General features: G+C 41.3%; 1 protein-coding gene across 2 annotated transcripts in view; it reads right to left on the bottom strand.

Annotated features, from left to right (window-relative positions):
* Positions 1-18,970, bottom strand: part of SNAPC3 (small nuclear RNA activating complex polypeptide 3) — a 46,164-nt gene extending 27,194 nt beyond the window's left edge. The window contains exons 1-3 of one of the 2 annotated variants that reach the window (XM_086685343.1): positions 18,553-18,970; positions 17,748-17,825; positions 869-953 (exon numbers count right to left, since the gene is read on the bottom strand). In XM_086685343.1, coding sequence (XP_086541469.1) covers positions 869-953; positions 17,748-17,825; positions 18,553-18,869 — 480 coding nt within the window. In that variant the 5' untranslated portion in view covers positions 18,870-18,970. The remainder of the gene's footprint in view (positions 1-868; positions 954-17,747; positions 17,826-18,552) is intronic. The other variant, XM_086685342.1, reaches the window with a different exon arrangement.
* Positions 18,971-19,364: the final 394 nt, after the last annotated feature.

The following is a 19,364-nucleotide window of genomic DNA, read 5'->3' as shown; positions in this document are numbered from 1 at the left end:
TCTCTCTCTCTCTCTCTCTCTCTCTCTCCCTCTTCCTCTCCCTCTCTCCCCCTCCTCTGCTCACGCACACTTGTGCTCTCTCTCAAAAATAAATAAATAAACTTAAAAAAGGATGAACAGATTTAAAAAAAGTGGTATATCCATACAATGGAATACTATTCAGTCAAAAAAAAAAGAATGAAGTCCTGATACCTATAACACACAGATAAACCTTTGAACCAATATACTAAGTAAAATATGCTGAACACAAAAGGACAAATATTGCATTTGTCCTCCCGCGTTCATGCTCTGTCTCTCTCTGTCTCAAAAATAAATAAATGTTAAAAAAAAAAAAATTTTTTAAAAAATAGTAAGGTTTATGTTACTCAAATTTTACAATAAAAATATACATGGGAGAGAAAACAGATGCCCTTATGTACTATAATGTGCCCAACACAGCATTTGACACACAGTAGGTCCTCAAGAATATGTACTGAATAAAACCATCATGTCTACTAACACTTAATTCCTCACTACTCCGCATCTTAAATTTTTCTGACGGTTTACATTAAGAGCTGGTAGATTAAGGAAGAAAGTGGTGAAATCAAAATCCGGAGCAGAACAAAAGTATCAGGAATAGGATGATGAAAAGGCATGAAGTTAGCCTAACACACAGAGCAAGACTAAGCTGAAAGCAAAAATAAAGGCAGAGATCTGAAAGACCCAGGTATGGGTCTGTTTCTCCTACCAGTTCCCAGTCCCAACGAGGTTTCTCCGGTTTGTTTTCAACTAAGCATATCCAATAGAAAGCCACCACGGAGATACCACTAACGCCTAATGACACAGTTCATTGTTTCACGGGAAAAGGTGCAAAAGAGGAGACTCTTACCATCTCGTAAGCAAAGGTTTCTTGCCTGCAAACCCGATCTATCGTTATGGTTTCTTCCCGCTGTTCCAGAAGCCTCTTTCTAACCCTGCCAGAGACACAAGAAAAATCAAACTTCAATATTCTTTACTGAGTCTTCCAAGGTATCTTCAATACTCAACTTTTATTTTGAAGTAATGTCAGACTTAAAGAGAAGCTGTCAAATTAGTAGAGAGTCCCCTACACCTCTCATTAGGTTTCCCTATGTTAATGCCTTATATGATCAGAGAGTAATTGTCAAGATCAGAAAATTAACATTAATACAGCATTATTAACTGTAAGTCTTTTTCGAATTTCACAAATTTTTTTTTGAAGTCTTTTTTTTTTTTTTTTTTAATGTTTATTTATTTTTTTGGGACAGAGAGAGACAGAGCATGAACGGGGGAGGGGCAGAGAGAGAGGGAGACACAGAATCAGAAACAGGCTCCAGGCTCTGAGCCATCAGCCCAGAGCCCGACGCGGGGCTCGAACTCACAGACCGCGAGATCGTGACCTGGCTGAAGTCGGACGCTTAACCGACTGCGCCACCCAGGCGCCCCGAATTTCACAAATTTTTAAACGTGATGCCTTTTTTCCGCCGCCAGGATCCTCTGTAGGACACTGTGCTGCATTTCTTGCTTCTCCTTTCCCTCCAGGTGGCTGCAGTTCCTCAGTTTTTCTTGCCGTTCATAATCTTGACACTTTTGAAGAGCACCGCTCAGTTACTTTGTAGAATATCCTTGAATTTGCACTGACTACTGTCTACTCACAATTAGAGTAAGGTTGTACATTTGGGGCAAGAATACCACAAGAATGATGTCCTCACGGTTCACACCAAGAAGTTCATGGTGTCGATATTCACATGTCTTGTTACTGGTGAGGCTGCCCTTGGTTAGGTTCCTGTCTGCCCGATTCCTACGCTAAAAAGATACTTTATTTTCCTTTGTAGTTGCTGAGTATTTAGGGGGAGATCCTTTGAAACCATGCAAATCTTGTTTCTCCTAGAACTTTCACCCAGGAATTTTAGCATTCAAAAGGAGATTTTGTCTGGGGCGCCTGGGTGGCTCAGTTGGTTAGCGACCTTCAGCTCAGGTCATGATCTTGCAGTTTGTGAGTTTGAGCCCCGTGTCGGGCTCTGTGCCGACAGCTCGGAGCCTGGAGCCTGCTTTGGATTCTGTGTCTCCTGCTCTCTCTGCCCCTCCCCTGCTCATGCTCTGTCTCTCTCTCTCTCTCTCTCTCTCAATAATAAATAAATGTTAAAAAAAATTAACAAAAAATTTTGTCTGCACATATATTACTGTGGAATATGCCTCGTGGCAATTCTCTATTTCCCTCCTTCTACATTTATTCACTAGCATTATGAGAAAGACCGGTCTCTTTTCTCCCATTTATTTGGTCATTTATAGTAACACGAACTCGTATTTACTTCATTCTGTAGGTTAGTACCTAGTTAACTAATATCTAATTAAATTACTCTGCTGATCAAACTGTGGCCATCAGGAACTCCTTCAAGTTGGCTCCCGTTCTTTCAACAAACCCTCATCCTTTTTTTGAGCATTTCCTTACTTTCGCCTAGCACCATAAGATGCTCAAGGCTCACCCTGTATTTCCCGGTCTCAGCCCTGGGTGTTTTCAATGCCACTGCCATCAGTGCTTCCAAACCTCTCAGCGGAGAGAGGCAGAAAACATGCAGATGTGTATTATCCCACGCATGTACAAACATCTGCATTTCTGTATTTTTCTATCTGGTATATATTTAACCATGAGTTTATACCGACACTCTAATCTCAAACGAAACTCAGAGGGCTCATTTTAGCCCTCAACCTTTCCTTGTAACTTCTTTCTCCACGGGTGAGAAACCTGGCTCCCCTTACCCATTAGTTAATTCACTTATTTGTTCAAGCCTAGAAAACACAGTTTCAGAATCACTAAGTCATGAACAGTACTTTTTGCTTTTAGCCTTGCAACACTGAATCAAGCTACGCTTCTGCAGGACTTAGGTCAGTTCTTTCTTCCTCATTCTCTTCAGTGTTGTTATCTGTGACACAGCGTCATTTGTTAGTTCTTGTGCTCTATTTTGGGTCCCCCCAAATAACTCACATCCTGGCTGGTTTTAATTGATTGCTTTGGAGACAGGTAAAGGATAGGTGAGACCTCACTATGGTCCTAACGGTCAGAGTTATAGATACATATAATGTGTTTACACACACACACACACACACACACACACACCCGAAGAAGCACCATTCCCTCCTCATCCCTACTAACTTGTTCCCATTCCTTCCTTACTTCCCACCCCTTTCCCACCCACCCCTTGTAGGCAACCAATCTCTACAGTTGTGGTTTATGCTTTCCATTTGTTTTGTTCAAATAAGCAAATATCTGTGTATTTTCTTAAGTTTTGTGGGGCACCTGGGTGGCTCAGTCAGTTAAGCATCCGACTCTTGGTTTTAGCTCAGGTCATGATCTCACAGTTTGTGAGTTTGGCCCCACATCGGGCTCCGAACTGACAGTGCAGAGCCTGCTTGGGATTCTCTCTCTGTCTCCCTCTCTCCCCTCCCCCACTCACCCTCTCTCTTTCAAAAAAAAAAAATTCTTTTTCTATCAGAGTTCAATTTAGGAAGAAAAAAACCTACACGGTAATTAGAACAGAGAAAGCTTAATCTAAGGAAGTAATAACTTTAACAGATGATTAGAGTAGTGATTAGTAAGTAAGAAGTAAAGAACTGCAGAATATAGGCATAGCATACTTAAGGAGCATCCTGTCCTCTGGGCTGAGACACAGTGCCCAAGAAGTCTTCCTTTTCTCCCCGCAGGACTGAGATCCACAGTTTGTTAAAGGGGCCATGGCTGTGACTCCCTGAAGGGCAGAGAAAGTTGCTATGGTGCTCCAGCAGCAAAACTGCTGGAAATGCAGGGTACGAGGAGGAGCTGCACAGGGGAAACACGAAGGGGGGTGGAGGGGCAGGGAACAGTGCTGGGCAATGGGAGCTGCAGACAGCCAGGTGCTGTGCGCCCTGAACAGCGGCCCAGCAAGCAAAACCCTTCCCTCTTGCAAAATCTCTTCTGCACTTTTACTGACAAAGCTTAACAATGTGCCAGTTGGCCAAGGATAAGGGCCAAGGCCCATTTTTACAGAGAAGGCAAAAAAAGGCAAGTTTATAGATGAGACCCAACAAACTGATACCTGGCAAACTGAGTTTTTACATAAAAGGTGGCATATGCTTTGGGACTTTGTTTTTTGTGTTTTTTTTTTTTTTTAATAAAGTTTATTTGAGAGAGAGCAAGAGAGAGCACACGTGGGGGTGGGAGGGTGGGCAGAGAGAGAGAGAGAGAGAAGAGAGGGAATCCTAAGCAGGATCCTATCAGTGCAGAGCCCCAACTCAGGGCTTAATCTCATGAACTGTGAGATCATGACCTGAGCTTCACCTACTGAGCCACCCAGGCGTCCCATGGGGCTTTGCTTTTTTCATGTAACAGTATCTCCTAGAAACTATGCTATCAGTTCATCCTTCCTCAGCCTTTAGTATAGCTGCACAACACTTAACTGTATGGATGTCCTATGGTTTGTTCAACACTCTCCTATGTATATATTTAGGGCATTTCTAATATTTTGCAATTATAAACAATGCAACAATATAAACAAACAATAAATAACCCTGTACATATTGTATTTTCATACTGTTGGAGGTGTAGCTCCAGCAGAGACTGCTTAAAAGTAGGATCGCTTGGGTCACAAGGTAAGCACCCATGTCCTTTGTGTTACACATTCCCAAATTGCCCTAGAGAAGGCTTGTAGCAGTCTGCATTTCCATCAGCAATGTACAAAAATGCCCATTTCTCCATGGCCTCACCAAAAGAATACATATTTTTAAATGTGTGCCAGTCTGATAGGTGAGAAAAAATATTGTCATTTTAATTTGCATTTCTCTAATTATGAATATAAATATTTTTCAGGGCGCCTGGGTGGCTCAGTCGGTTAAGTGTCAGACTTCAGCTCAGGTCATAACCTCACGGTTCGTGGGTTCAAGCCCCACATCGGGCTCTGTGCTGACAGCTCAGAGCCTGGAGCCTACTTTGGATTCTATGTCTCCCTCGGTCTCTGTCCTCCCTCTGCCGCTCACACTCTGTCTCTCAAAAATGAATAAACATTAAAAAAATTTTTTAAAGCACCGCATTTACCAAATTATTTAATTTTTTGTCTTGTTGCTAAATTCAGCTTTATAGGTGAAACCTGTAGTTTCAAATTAAAATCTTTACTGCCATTGCAGAGGTCAAAGCATTTAAAAAATAAATAACTGTTATCATGATGTTTAGTATTCCTATCCAAAAGAGGACATCTTTCAATGTTTAAGTCTTTTTCCAAATCTTCCCAGAATGTTTTAAAAATTTCCTTACCTAACTTTTACATATTTCTTGTAAATTTATTCCTACATATTTAGTCTTCCTTTTGACTATTATAAATGGGATTTTCTCCATCATTATGTCCCCTAATTGTTTGTATATATGAAAGCTACTTTTTTATAATTATCAATTTTGTATCCTGCTCTTATACTAAATTCTTATTTTTCTTGTTTGTTTTAGCATTGATTTCTTTCAAATTTTTCAGGTATACTATTGTATCACTGGCAGATACAGTTAGTGTTTCTTCTTTATCTACTCTTATCCCTCTACTATTTCAAACTTTTTCATTATTATAATATTTGTTATGGTGATCTGTCATCAGTGATTACAACTTGCTGAAAGCTCAAATTTTAGCATTTTTTACCAATAGGTATTTACTTGAAATAGGTACTTTTTTAGACATTAAACTACTGCACATTTAATAGACTATAGTGTAAATATAACTTTGATATGCACTGGGAAACCAAAAAAAATTCATTTGACTCGCTTTATTGCAATGTTTGCTTTATTGTGGTGGTCTGGAATTGCCCCACAAGATCTCCAAGGCATGTGTGTATTTAATGAAAGTTTGAAAATTTCCAGGTAGGGGGTCTGACTCTTGATTTTGTCTCAGGTCATGATCTCACAATTCATGAGTTCAAGCACTGCATCAGGCTTGGATCCTCTGTCTCTCTTCTCTCTCTCTCAAAAATAAACAAACACAAAAACAATTTGGTGGGGCAGCACATGGGTGGCTCAGTCAGTTGAGCATCCAACTTTAGCTCAGGTCACGATCTCATAGTCCAACAGTTCAAGCCCCACATCAGGCTTGCTGCTGTTAGCCTGTCAGTGCTGAGCCCGCTTCAGATCCTCTAGTCCCCTTCCAATGCCCCTTCCCCACTTGTGCTCTCCCATAACTAACTAACTAAATTTTAATTTCCAGGTAGGTTGGCCTGATTTTTGTTTTTGTTAGTAAGCTCTAGTTTTGTTATGTTGCTATAAAAGTGTTGTTTACAGTAAAATTTCTACTTTATGGATGTTACTGATGTTTTCTTTGTGATCTAATATACAAACAACTTTTTTGAGTACGCCACGTTGTCTTTTCCTATCAGGTTATAAATTTTAAGTACAGATCTCCATAAAATACAGCCTATTATGTTGTTGAGAGCTTTTCTCTCTTTTTTTTTTTTTTTTTTTACCATTTGTTATTAAAGTGTCCTATTGTTAGTGTGTTTAACTATGCATTTTGCATCTCCTATAGTTTTGTTCTATAAAGTTGATTGCTGTATTATTTTTTTCTTAGTATGTTTAAAGTTTAAATTTATTTTCAGAGAGACAGAGACAGCATGAACACGGGAGGGGCAGAGAGAGGGAGAAAGACAGAGAATCCAAAGCAGGCTCCGCACTGCCAGCACATAGCCTGATGCGGGGCTCAAACTCACGAACCATGATCTCATGACCTGAGCCAAACTCAAAAGGCAAACACTTAACCAACTGAGCCACCCAGATGCCCGATTGCTGTATTAGTTGATATGTGTGTATACATACATATATTTGTGAATATATATTTCGTAAGTATCCTATCTTAATTGGAGTTTGTGGCTTATAGCATTAAGAAGTGTCCTTTGTTGGAGCGCCTGGGTGGCTCAGTCAGTTAAGCCCCTGACTTCAGCTCAGGTCATGATCTCATGGTTTGTGGGTTCAAACCCCACGTCCTCGGGCTCTGTGCTGACAGCAGGCTAGAGCCTGCTTCAGATTCTGTGTCCCTCTCTCTCTGCCCCTCCCCGGCTCACGTGCTCTCTCAAAAATAAACATTAAAAAAAAAAAAGAAGTGTCCTTTGTCACATTTAATGTGTTAGGGCTTGAATTCAATTTGCCTTGTATCAGAACAGCTACACCTGTTCAATTTCTCTTTTCATTTATCTGTAATATTTTTGTCCAATCCTTTATTTTTCTCTGAATCACTTTATTTTACATATGTCTGTTGTCTCCACAAGGTTTTTGTTTTGTGAGCCAAGTCTAAACCCCTTTTAACAGGTTGTAGAGAACTGATGCTTTTGGTTTCAATTATATCACATTTTCTAATTATATGTATTTTATGATATTAGCTGTTGTGCTCATTGGGAGATGTGTATTTTTGCTTGTCTGTTTTTTAAAAATTGAGGAGGGTTTGGCACTTATTTTTGTTCCAGTGGTTACCTCTGTACTTACATATATTTTAATACCCTTCATTACCCATTGCCTTATTTAATATTTTACTAAATTTGTCAAGTTTTTCATCAGTATTTTTTAAAATCCACTTACTGCCTACACATTATCTTCTTCTTCTTTTCTTATCCCATTGTTTTAGCTACAATCTTCTAATCTGTTACAACATACAACACTTGTACATTAGCCTTCTGCCTGTATCCTTCCTCTATCAGTCCTCTGGTGAAAATTTCCCACTCATCATTTGGTTGGACGAAGTTCATCCTTTAGTATATTCCTCAGAAATGGCTGGCGGGTGAGTAATTATCCAAGATTTTGTACAATTCTTTTTCTATAGCCTCAATATGGAAGGACATTTCAACTGGATAGAAAATCCTTTCACTGAGCTTTTAAAAAAATCCTGCTCAGCTGCTGTCTTCTTTGTAAAATTCATGTCATTCTAATTCTTTCGCCTTTGTGCGTTATGTGTTCTTTTTGCCTAGAAGCCTTAATGGTTTTACCTTTATCTCTGAAATCTAATAGTTTTATTAGGCTATGCCTCAGAATTGATAATTCTGGGTTAATTTTCCCAGATACCCAGTGAACCCTTTTAATTTGTAGATTCAGATTTTTTTCCAATTCTGGAAACTCCTTTTGGGTTATATTGAGCATCAATTTTATTCAATTGTTTTGTTTTTTCTCTTGAGGGACTCATATAATATGAATGTACTTTGTCTTCCTTGTCTGTTTTCCATTCCCACTACTTCTCTCACTCACTTCTTTCTTTACATCACTTCATTCTTTTTTTTTTTTAACGTTTATTTATTTTTTTGGGACAGAGAGAGACAGAGCATGAACGGGGGAGGGGCAGAGAGAGAGGGAGACACAGAATCGGAAACAGGCTCCAGGCTCCGAGCCATCAGCCCAGAGCCCGACGCGGGGCTCGAACTCACGGACCGCGAGATCATGACCTGGCTGAAGTCGGACGCTCAACCGACTGCGCCACCCAGGCGCCCCTACATCACTTCATTCTAACTGTATTCATGTCTTTCTTCATCGCCTCTTAGTAAATTTTCATTAGCATCTATTCTGTTTCAGTTATTTCATAATTCATTTAAGGTAATTTTGTCTTTCTCTTCCGTTTTCCAAATTCCATCAATTTTTTTCCCCATTCCTCTTTTTCTCATCATTCCTGTTCTTAGTTTTGAAATTTCAGGGCCATCTGAGAGGCTCAGGTGGTTGAATGTCCAGCCCTTGATTTCAGCTCAGGTCATGATCCCAGGGTTGTGGGATAGAGTGCCGCATCAGGCTCTGTGCTGAGCATGGAGACTGCTTAAGATTCTCTCTCTCTCTCCCTCCCCACCCCCCACCCCCTCCCTGCTTGTGTGCATGTTCCCTCTCTAAAATTAAACAAAATAAAATAAAATAAAATTTCAGATTCAAGGTGTTTTCACACCCTCAAATGCTTGTTTTAGCATATTCAATTTTGTCTGGAATGTAGACTCATAGTTTCTTAGTTATTTTCTGGGAGAAGGGGAGAGACTCATAGTTTCTTAGTTATTTTCTGGGAGAAGGGGAGAGATTTCCTCAGTTGATTTGTAAAAACAGATGTTTCCTGATTTTCTGCAATAAAGTCCCTATGGATTTTATTTCTTCTTATTCATTCTGTGTTAGTTGTGGGGAAGGGGTTTATAAGATTCCTAGTTTAATGGTACTCTTTTCTGTCATTCTAACAAAGTCCAGGTAAATTAAGAGTGTTTTTTTGTTTGTTTCTATTTTGGTGACAGGCTTAAGAGCCCTTCAGTTCTGTGGTTCTCTTTTTCTTGCAGGCCGCTGAAGTTTCCCCTTTCAATCCTTTTGGTGCACTGAGCAGTGCTTTGTTGCCTAGCAAAGTGACAGGGATGGGCAGACTAAATGAAACTGCTATTTTCTTAAACGTAGTATTGTTGAAACTTTTGGGGTGACAGATTAAGTTTCAGTAGTACCCATGTAGTAGCAATTACCTCTCCTATTTCTAGGAATTAAAATCTTTAAGCAGTTAAAAAATGTGAAAAATGCTGATGACAAGTTATTTAGCTTAGTATACACACGGTAGCATGTATCAAAGGAGAATCAATCTCTTCCAAGGGACTTTTGTTCTCCTTACAGGCATAAAATGAACCCAGTAACTCCTTTATTAGGGCAAAGAAGGTGCTAGAGTTTGATTCATTTTATGCCATAATAAAATGTATTTATTTTATGCCATGTAATCAGGTTTTGTTTTTATTTTTGTTTTGAAGTTACTGGTGGAGAGAAGAAAGGACAGTTTAGAGAAAAAGAAAGCATAAAGATACAGATTTTAACTTTTGGCACAAGTCTAATTTACTTGCAGTACTGTTAAGGTTAATATTACTTATATTTTATTTATTTTTTATTTATTTTTTTAAAGTTTGTTTTTGAGAGAGAGAGCAAGCGAAGGAGGGGCAGAGAGACAGAGAGAGAGAGAGAGAGAGAGAGAGAGAGAGAATCCCAAGCAGGCTCTGCACTGTCAGCACAGAGCCCAACATGGGGCTTGAACTGACAACCTGTGAGACCATGACCTGAACCGAAACCAACAGTCGGGTGCCCAACTGACTGGGCCACCCAGACACCCCAATATTATATTTTAGGTACAAAAGTTTTGGGGCACCTGCGTGGCTCAGTTGTTAAGCATCTGACTTCGGCTTAGGACCTGATGTCACAGTTCATGAGTCCAAGTCCCATATCAGGTGAGCTCAAGCCCCACCTCAGGTGAGCATAAGCTCTGCTTCTCTCTCTCCCTCTCTCCCTCTCTCGCTGTGTCTCTGCCCCTCCTGGGATTCTCTCTCTCTCTCTCTGCCCCTCACTCACTTGCCCACGTGCTCGTTCTCTCTCTCTCAAAAAATAAATAAATAAAATATTTAATAAATAAGTAAATAAAAGTTTCATTCAAAGTACACATAAATAGGGGCGCCTGGGTGGCTCAGTCAGCTAAGTGTCTGACTTCAGCTCAGGTCACGATCTCGCAGTTCGTGGGTTCGAGCCCCATGCCAGCTGTGCTGACAGCTCAGAGCCTGGAGCCTGTTTCAGATTCTGTGTCTCCCTCTCTCTCTGACCCACCCCATTCATGCTCGATCTCTCTCTGTCTCAAAAATAAATAAACGTTAAAAAAAAAAAAAAGTACACATAAATAATCCCAGCAGAGTAATGCTGTACTGACTCCTTTTACATTAGATTATACATAAAATTCTCCTACATTTCCTATGGAAGGGACTAGAAGACAACCGATGAGATTCAGTTGATTTAGTAATACACAACAGCTAGGTGAAGCAACGTGTAAAATAATCTGAAAATTACTATTCAACATGGCTTAATAAAATCATTATAAGCCAACTGGTACAATAAACAGTATGGAGGTTCCTCAAAAAATTAAAAACAGAACTACCCTACGAGGCATTTATCCACGGGATACAGGTGTGCTGTTTTTTTTTTTTTTTTTAATTTTTTTTAACGTTTATTTATTTTTGAGACAGAGAGAGACAGAGCATGAATGGGGGAGGGTCAGAGAGAGAGGGAGACACAGAATCCGAAACAGGCTCCAGGCTCCGAGCTGTCAGCACAGAGCCTGATGTGGGGCTCGAACTCACGGACCGCGAGATCGTGACCCGAGCCGAAGTCGGCTGCTCAACCGACTGAGCCACCCAGGCGCCCCCAGGTGTGCTGTTTTAAAGGGACACATGCAACCCCATGTTTATAGCAGCACTATCAACAATAGCCAAAGTATGGAAAGAGCCCAAATGTCTATCGATGGATGAATGGATAAAGAAGATGTGGTATATATATACAATGGAGTATTACTCGGCAATCAAAAAGAATGAAATCTTGCCATTTGCAACTATGTGGATGGAACTGGAGGTATTATGCTAAGTGAAATTAGTCAGAGAAAGACAAAAATCATATGGCTTCACTCATATACGGACTTTAAGAGACAAAACAGATGAACATAAGGAAGGGAAACAAAAATAATATAAAAACAGGGAGGGAAACAAAACAGAAGAGACTCATAAATATAGAGAACAAACAGAGGGTTACTGGAGGGGTTGTGGGAGGGGGGATGGGCTAAATGGGTCAGGGGCACTAAGGAATCTACTCCTGAAATCATTGTTGCACTGTATGCGAATTTGGATGTAAATTTTAAAAATTTTAAAATAAAATTTTTTATAAAGTTAAAAAAAAAATAAGCCAACTGGTATGTTATTAAATATAGCATGGGGCACCGGGGTGGCTCAGTCGGTTAAGTGTCTGACTTTGGCTCAGGTCATGATATCATATTTTGTGGGTTCGAGCCCCGTGTCGGGCTCTGTGCTGACAGCTCAGAACCTGGAGCCTGCATCGAGTTCTGTGTCTCCCTCTCTCTCTGCTCCTCCCTGTTCATGCTCTATCTATGTCCCCAAAATAAATCAATGTTAAAAAAATTTTTTTAATATAGTAAAGAAGTTTGCTTTGTAGCAATCTTTTTTCAGCCATTTGCCTAAAACTACTTCCACAGCTTTATGTACGTTTCATTCATTCTACTCACTCTACAAATATCTACTGACTCCCTATCATGTGCCAAAGTTCTGGGAACTGGGGATACGGCAGTGTGTGCAACAGACACAGTTTATGGAAATTTTAAGTAAGTCTAGGTAGGAAGACAGAAAAGTAAACAAGTGTATCATAAGTTTGATGAGTATTTCAAGAGGGAAGAAGCGACACCTGGGTGGCTTTGTCAGTTGGGCGTCCAATTTCAGCTCAGGTTGTGATCTCATGTTTGTGAACTGGAGCTCTGCATCAGGCTCTGTGTTGTCAGCGAAAATGCCACTCCAGATCTTCTGTCTCCCTGTCTCTCTGCCCCCTCACCTCACACTGTCTCTCAAAAATAAATACTTTTTAAAAATACAGAAGTACAGGGGGCTACATGAGCATCAAAGGGGACCTAAATGGGAGTCCATAGTCCTTTGGTTAAGACTTGAAGGATGAGTAGAAGTCAGCAAGACCAGAACGATAAGAACGGAAAGTTCTAGGCAAAGGCCTGGAGTGAGAGCACATTCCAGGAACTGAACCACAAACTGGAGTGTAGCTGAAGCATTGCAGAGATACAGCTGAAAACATTAGCAAGATAGACGCCCTGTGAGCCAATGAATAATTCAAGCCTTTTGCCTAAGAGAAACTGAAAGGTTTTAAGAGAGGCACAACCAGATGTGCACCTCAGAAAACTCCAACGCATCAACCAACAATAGAGAGCACCAACGGAAGCAAAACAACACGATAGGCTTAAGGGCAATACATAGATGAAAGAGTCTGGACTCTAGAAGACCCTTCAAAAACTTTAGGAATGTTACACGAAGAGCTCCGGATATTAGAAGTACATCTATTTCCCAAGGAAGAGAGAGAAGTTGTAGTCATGTGGAAAGGCATCTTAGGGCCAAAATAAATGGAGTTTTAGATGGGAGAGGGGCCAAGTGCGTCCTGAGCCATTTGAAAGAGACAGTGGTTGAAAGGCAGATTTGGACTATAGGTGGAAGGCTTCATATGTCTAAGGAACCTGAAATATGTCGCAGAGAAGAGGGACAGCCATTGAAAAGTCCATAGCAGATGAGCATGCTCGGGTGGTAGCATGATGAATAAATCAAAAGGAGAAAAACTGGGCCCAGGAGAGGTGGGAGGCTTTCACAGTGCTCCAAGCATCGCTAATGTAAACACTAGCCATGGCGATTAGGCAAACAGATTTGGCTGATATTATAAAAGAAACCAGGGTGGAGTTGAAACGCCTGACTAAATGGTCGAGGGGGACAACAGGAAGGGTAGGATCAAGGTTACAGAAAGATGATGTGGTGTGAAGGAAGTGGGCTACAAACTGGAAAATTATAAACATCACTATTACACACACATTTCCTCTAGTGTTATCACAGCGCAGTATAAAGTGTGACTGACAGACCAGCACTGATCTGACAGCTATCTGTAATCCAATCAGTACAGACAATTAGAGTAAGCATTTTTTCTCGAGAGTAAGCATTTAGCAACACTGGAAGTAATAAATGAATTTAATAAAGTTGCAGGATACAAAATTATTATATAGTAATCAGCTGCATTTCTATACAGTAATAATAAAGTAGCAGAAAGAGAAACTTTTTAAATAATTCCATTTACAATTGCATCAAAAAGAATAAAATAGTAAGGAACAGACTTAACCAAGGAGGTGAAAGACCTGTACTCTGAAAACTACAAAACACTGATGAAAGAAACTGAAGATAACACAAAGAAATGGAAAGTACTGCATGTTCATGGACTGGAAGAATTAATATAGGTAAAATATCCCTACTACTCAAAACAACCTACAGATTCAATGCAATCTCTATCAAGATAACAGCATTTTTCATAGAACTAGAACAAATAACATAAAAATTTGTATGGAACCAAAAAAAAAAACCCAAACAGCACAGCAATCTTGAGAAAGAACAATTCGGGAGGTATCACAATCCCAGATTTCAAGATATACTACAAAGCTGTAGTAATCAATGAGTATGATACCAGTACAAAAACAGACACATAGACCAATGGAACAGAATAGAGAGCCCAGAAATAAACCCACACTTACATGGTCAATTAATCTATGAAGAAGGAAGCAAGATCCTGGGTGGCTCAGTCGGTTAAGCGTCCGACTTCGGCTCAGGTCATGATCTCACGGTCCGTGAGTTCGAGCCCCGCATCGGGCTCTGTGCTGCCAGCTCAGAGCCTGGAGCCTGTTTCAGATTCTGTGTCTCCTTCTCTCTGACCCTCCCCCATTCATGCTCTGTCTCTCTCTGTCTCAAAAATAAATAAACATCAAAAAAAAAAAATTAAAAAAAAAAAAAAGGAAGCAAGAATATATAATGTGGAAAGACAGTCTTCTTCAACAAACGGTGTTGGGAAAAACTGGACAGCTACATGCAAAGGAATGAAACCAAATCACTCTCTTACACCACATACAAAAATAAGCTCAAAATGGATTAAAGACCTTAATGTGAGACATGAAACCATGAAACTCCTAAAAGAAAACACACATTAATCTCTAAATATTTTTCTAGATGTCTCCGCAGGCAAGGGAAACAAAAGCCAAAATAAACTATTGGGACTATACCAAGGCAAAAAGTTTTCACATAGCAACAAAAACCATCAATAAACAAAAAGGTAAACTACTGAATGGGAGAAGATATAAATGATATATCCAATAAAGCATTAATATCCAAAATAAAGAACTTACACGACTCAACAGCAAAAAAGTCAAATAACCCAATTAAAAATGGCAGAGGGCCTGAACAGATGTTTTCCAAAAGAAGACATACAAATGGCCAACAATGCTCAACATCACTCATCAAGGAAATACAAATCAAAACCACCATGAGCGTGACTGGGTGGCTCAGTCGGTTAAGGGTCCAACTTTGGCTCAGGCTTGAGCCCTGCATCGGGTTCTGTGCTGACAGCTTAGGAGCCTGGAGCCTATGTCTCGTCTCGCTCTGCCCCTCCCCTGCTCACACTATGTCTCTCTCTCTCTCTCTCTCTCTCTCTCTCTCTCTCTCTCTCTCAAAAATTAAACAAACATTGGGATGCCTGGGTGGCTCAGTCAGTTAAGAGTCCAATTTCAGCTCAGGTCATGATCTCACAGTTTGTGGGTTCGAGCCCCACATTGGCCTCTGTGCTGACAGCTCAGAACCTGAAGTCTGCTTCAGATTCTGTGTCTCCTTCTCTCTCTGCCCCTCCCCTGCTCACGTTCTCTTTTTCTCTCTCTCTCAAAAAAATAAACATTAAAAAAATTTTTTAAATAAATAAACATTAAAAAAAATCCCAAACCACCATGATATACCATCTCACACCAGTCAGAATGGCTAGAATCAAAAAGACAAGAAATAACAAGTGTTGGCAAGGATGTAGAGAAAAAGGAACCTTTGTGCACTGTTCGTGGCAATTAACTGGTGCAGCCATTGTGGAAAACAGTATGAAGGTTCTAGAAGGGGAGGGGAGGGGAGGGGAGGGGAGAGGAGGGGAGGCAAGGGAAGAAAGAAAAGAAAAGAAAAGAAAAGAAAAGAAAAGAAAAGAAAAGAAAAGAAAAGAAAAGAAAAGAAAAATACTATATGATCCAGTAACTCCACTATTGGGTATTCACCCAAAGAAAACAAAAACACTAATTTGAAAAGATATATGCGTCCCTAGATTTACTACAGCATTATTTACAAGTCAAGATATGGAGGCAATCCAAGTGCCCATGGATAGATGAATGGATAAAGATGTGATATACTTACACAACGGAATATGACTCAGCCACAGAAAAGAATGAGATCTTGCCACTTGCAACAACATGGACAGACCTAGAGTATTACGCTAAATGAAATAATTCAGACAGAGAAAGACAAATACTATACAACTTCACTTATATGTGGAATTTAATAAACAAAACAAGCAAACAAAAAGCAGAAAACAGCCCCATAAATACAGAGAACAGATGGTTGCCAGGAAAGGTTGGGGGGGGTACAAATTGGTGAAGGGGAGTAACAGGTACAAATTTTCAGTTGTGGAATAAGTAATCATGGGGATAAAGGGACAGCAGAGAGAATACAGTCAATAATATTGTAATAAATAGCCTTGTGTGAAGACAGACGGTAGCCACACTTGTAAGCATAGAACATATATAGCTGTCAAACCACTAAGCTTTATACCTGAAACCAACGAAGCATTGTGTATCAATTATACTTCAATAAAAACAAATTCAAGGCAATGACATATTTAAAAAAAGTGAAAACAAAACAAAACAAAACAAAATGCATAATGACCTGGAAGTTTTCTGGGAAAAGTTGTCTTTGACAGCCTTTTTTAAAAATCTTCAAAAAATAATAGTAATAATAAACTTTGGTCTAAAAAAAAAAACAACCACAAACTTTTATTGTGTTTGTGTGGTTGTTGTCCCCCTGCCCCCCCCCCCCCCCCCCCCGCAGGCTTCACACACAGCAAGAAGCCCAATGCAGGGATTGAACTCAAGACCCTGAGATCAAGACCTGAGCTGAGATCAAAAACCAGACAAGAATGTTTGTCTTGTCATTCCACTTTCCTAGTAATTCATTGGTATCCTATTTTACAAAAGTATGAATTTGTCAAAAATTAAACATTGAAAACAAAAGATAACTGGTTCTTTACAACAGCTTGACAACACTATCAGCATATTTCACTTACACTGAAATCTAAGTAGATTAACTGCATTCTTTGTAAACACACATTTTATTTATTTATTTATTTATTTATTTATTTATTTATTTATTAATGTTTATTATTTTTGAGAGAGAGAGACAGCACAAGCAGGGGAGGGGCAGAGACAGAAGGAGACAGAATAGGAAGCAGGCTCCAGGCTCAACGATGTGGGGCTCAAAGTCACAGACCACGAGATCATGACCTGAGCTCACTGACTGAGCCACCCAGGTGCCCCTACACACATTGAAAAATAAACATAAATCTGGGGTGCCTGGTTGGCTCAAGTCGGTTGAGCATCCGACTTCGGCTCAGGTCATGATCCCATGGTTTGTGGGTTCCAGCCCCATGATGGGCTCTGCCCTGACAGTGAGGAGCCTACTTTAGATTCTCTGTCTCCTCTCTCTCTTCCCCTCCCCTTCCCTCTCTCTCACTCTCTCAAAAATAACCATTAAAAAAAATTTTAAGGGACACCTGGGTAGCTCAGTCGGTTAAGCAGCTGACTTCGGCTCAGGTCATGATTCGTGAGTTCGAGCCCTGCGTTGGGGCTCTGTGCTGACAGCTCAGAGCCTGGAGCGTGCTTGGGATTCTGTGTCCCCCTCTCTCTGCCCCTCCCCTTCTCATGCTGTCTCTCTTTCTCTTCCAAAAATAAATAAACATTAAAAAAAATTTTTTTTTAATTTTTTTAAATAAACTCAACTCTGAATATGGACTGGACATTAGTTGTTATTTACTGCTAATTTTCTTAGGGTAATAATACCACTCATTACGTAGGAGAATGATACTTTTGGGAGATATACGCTGATATATTTAGGTATAAATTACTGTCTGATAACTTACTGAATAGTTCGGCAATAGATAAAGCCTTGCAGCAGGTATCTCAAACACACACAGCTAAAGCAAATACAGCCAAATGTTAACAATGGTTGAATGGGGGGGGGGGGGGGGGGTGATAACTATAGGTACTTTCAACCTCTGAATAACATAATGTTGAAAAAATAGTTAAATAAGTACCACATAATAAAAGTAAAGCTTTCCATACCCCAAAGTCACTAGGTCGGTGTCCTCTGGGATGACTTCTGGGTCCTCACCCGCCTCAAGGCACTTTAATTTATCAAGGCTAAAACAGAAACAAAAAGGAAAAGCAATCACCCATCTTGTCCATAGAGAGTCAGGTTTGTGTCCTACAAATATCATTAAATAACTAAGTCAGATCAAATCCGGCAGGCGGCTCAGAGGAAGTCAGAATTCAAGACAATGATTTCTGTGCCGATATTCTATAAAGAAAGGATACGTGGCCGATTGACATATGGCGGCTAATGCTATTACATGGAGAAAGAGATTGTTTATATTTTCACCCCATTGAAGCCACTTTTGGGGGGGAAATTTTCGTAATAGCATACCCGGAAGGTCCCCAAAAGGGACCACAGTGAATCAAGGTCTTAACGCTCATCTGGTTAACGCTCCTCTCCTTCCAGCCCCATCATTGCTAAAGCTCCTCCATTGTCAAAGTGTCTTGTCAATGGCAGGTACACATCCCGTTACTCTGACCGCTTTCCTATATTAACAAGGACTTAAAAAAAATCACGGGGGGAAGGGGGGGAATTAATCTTTCATGCAGCTCTCCCGTCCCTTCACTCCAACTCGCAGAAATTGTGCATTCCGATCACGGGACATCTCCCAGGGTTCCAGGAAAGCTCTAGCAGGTTTAAAGCTTTCAAAGGGCGGCCCTTCTACCCCGGGGAGTAAATCACAGGCCCTCCCAAGGTGGGTCCCAGGGAAGCGCAGTAGCAAGGCTGCAATCAGGTTGGCCCCAAGCAACAAGAGCCCCTCGGCCGCGCACTCACCCGCACACGGTCCGCAGCTCTGCTGCCGCCTCCAAGCTGCAGCCCAGATCCCGGGCCACCGCAGCATCCTCCTGGCCCCACTCGGCGACCCCTTGGCTCCCTGGCAGCGCGGATGCTTGCGGCTCCTTCAGCGACAAGTCCCCTTCTCCGCGCAACCGGCCACGCCACAGCTCCCCGAAAGCGCCCACATAGAATGCACGCGTATTTAGCTCGGGAAGCTCGTACTCTGGAAAGTTGCAGCTCCCACTGCTGGAGACGGGGTCCTGCCTGCTACCCATCCCGTGGCACGTTGGGCCGATCCGGGTGCCTTCAGCCATGTTCACCCACTCCTTTCCCTGCAAAAGCCGGGCGATCAAGACTACGCGGAGCGTAATGGGACTTGTAGTTGCACGGGGCTCGGTCCGAGGGGCTGCGGGGCTGCGTAGGCTCAGCTTCAGACACTACATTTCCCAGCAGGCCCCGGGCCGGGCACGCCCCCGGGCGCGGCACCGCGAGCTTCCGCGCTCAGGGCTGAGCGCATTGTTCTCCGCTCGCGGATTCACGCGCAGCTGTTGGTTGGGTTCTCAGTGCGGGGTCACCTGTGTTGTTGCATTCCCGTCCCCCACGGTTACGTGGCGTCGCTTTCTGCTAGGTAGGGCGGCCTCTGTACGCCCTTTGATCCCAGATCATTGCAGTATTTGGCTCCGAGATGCGAGACTTTTCCTTGACTCCGGGGTTCGTGCGCTGCGCTGTTGCCTCACTGTCCCAGAGCTTGAGAGACCTGGGGGGCGAGGGATGAGACCACTGACTCTACCGGACCTCCAGGTTCTGGT

Source organism: Puma concolor, chromosome D4 (assembly GCF_028749965.1).
Source record: "Puma concolor isolate L17-30 chromosome D4, mPumCon1.1.hap2, whole genome shotgun sequence".
NCBI lineage: Eukaryota > Metazoa > Chordata > Mammalia > Carnivora > Felidae > Puma > Puma concolor.
This window is presented reverse-complemented; position numbering and strand designations above follow the sequence as displayed.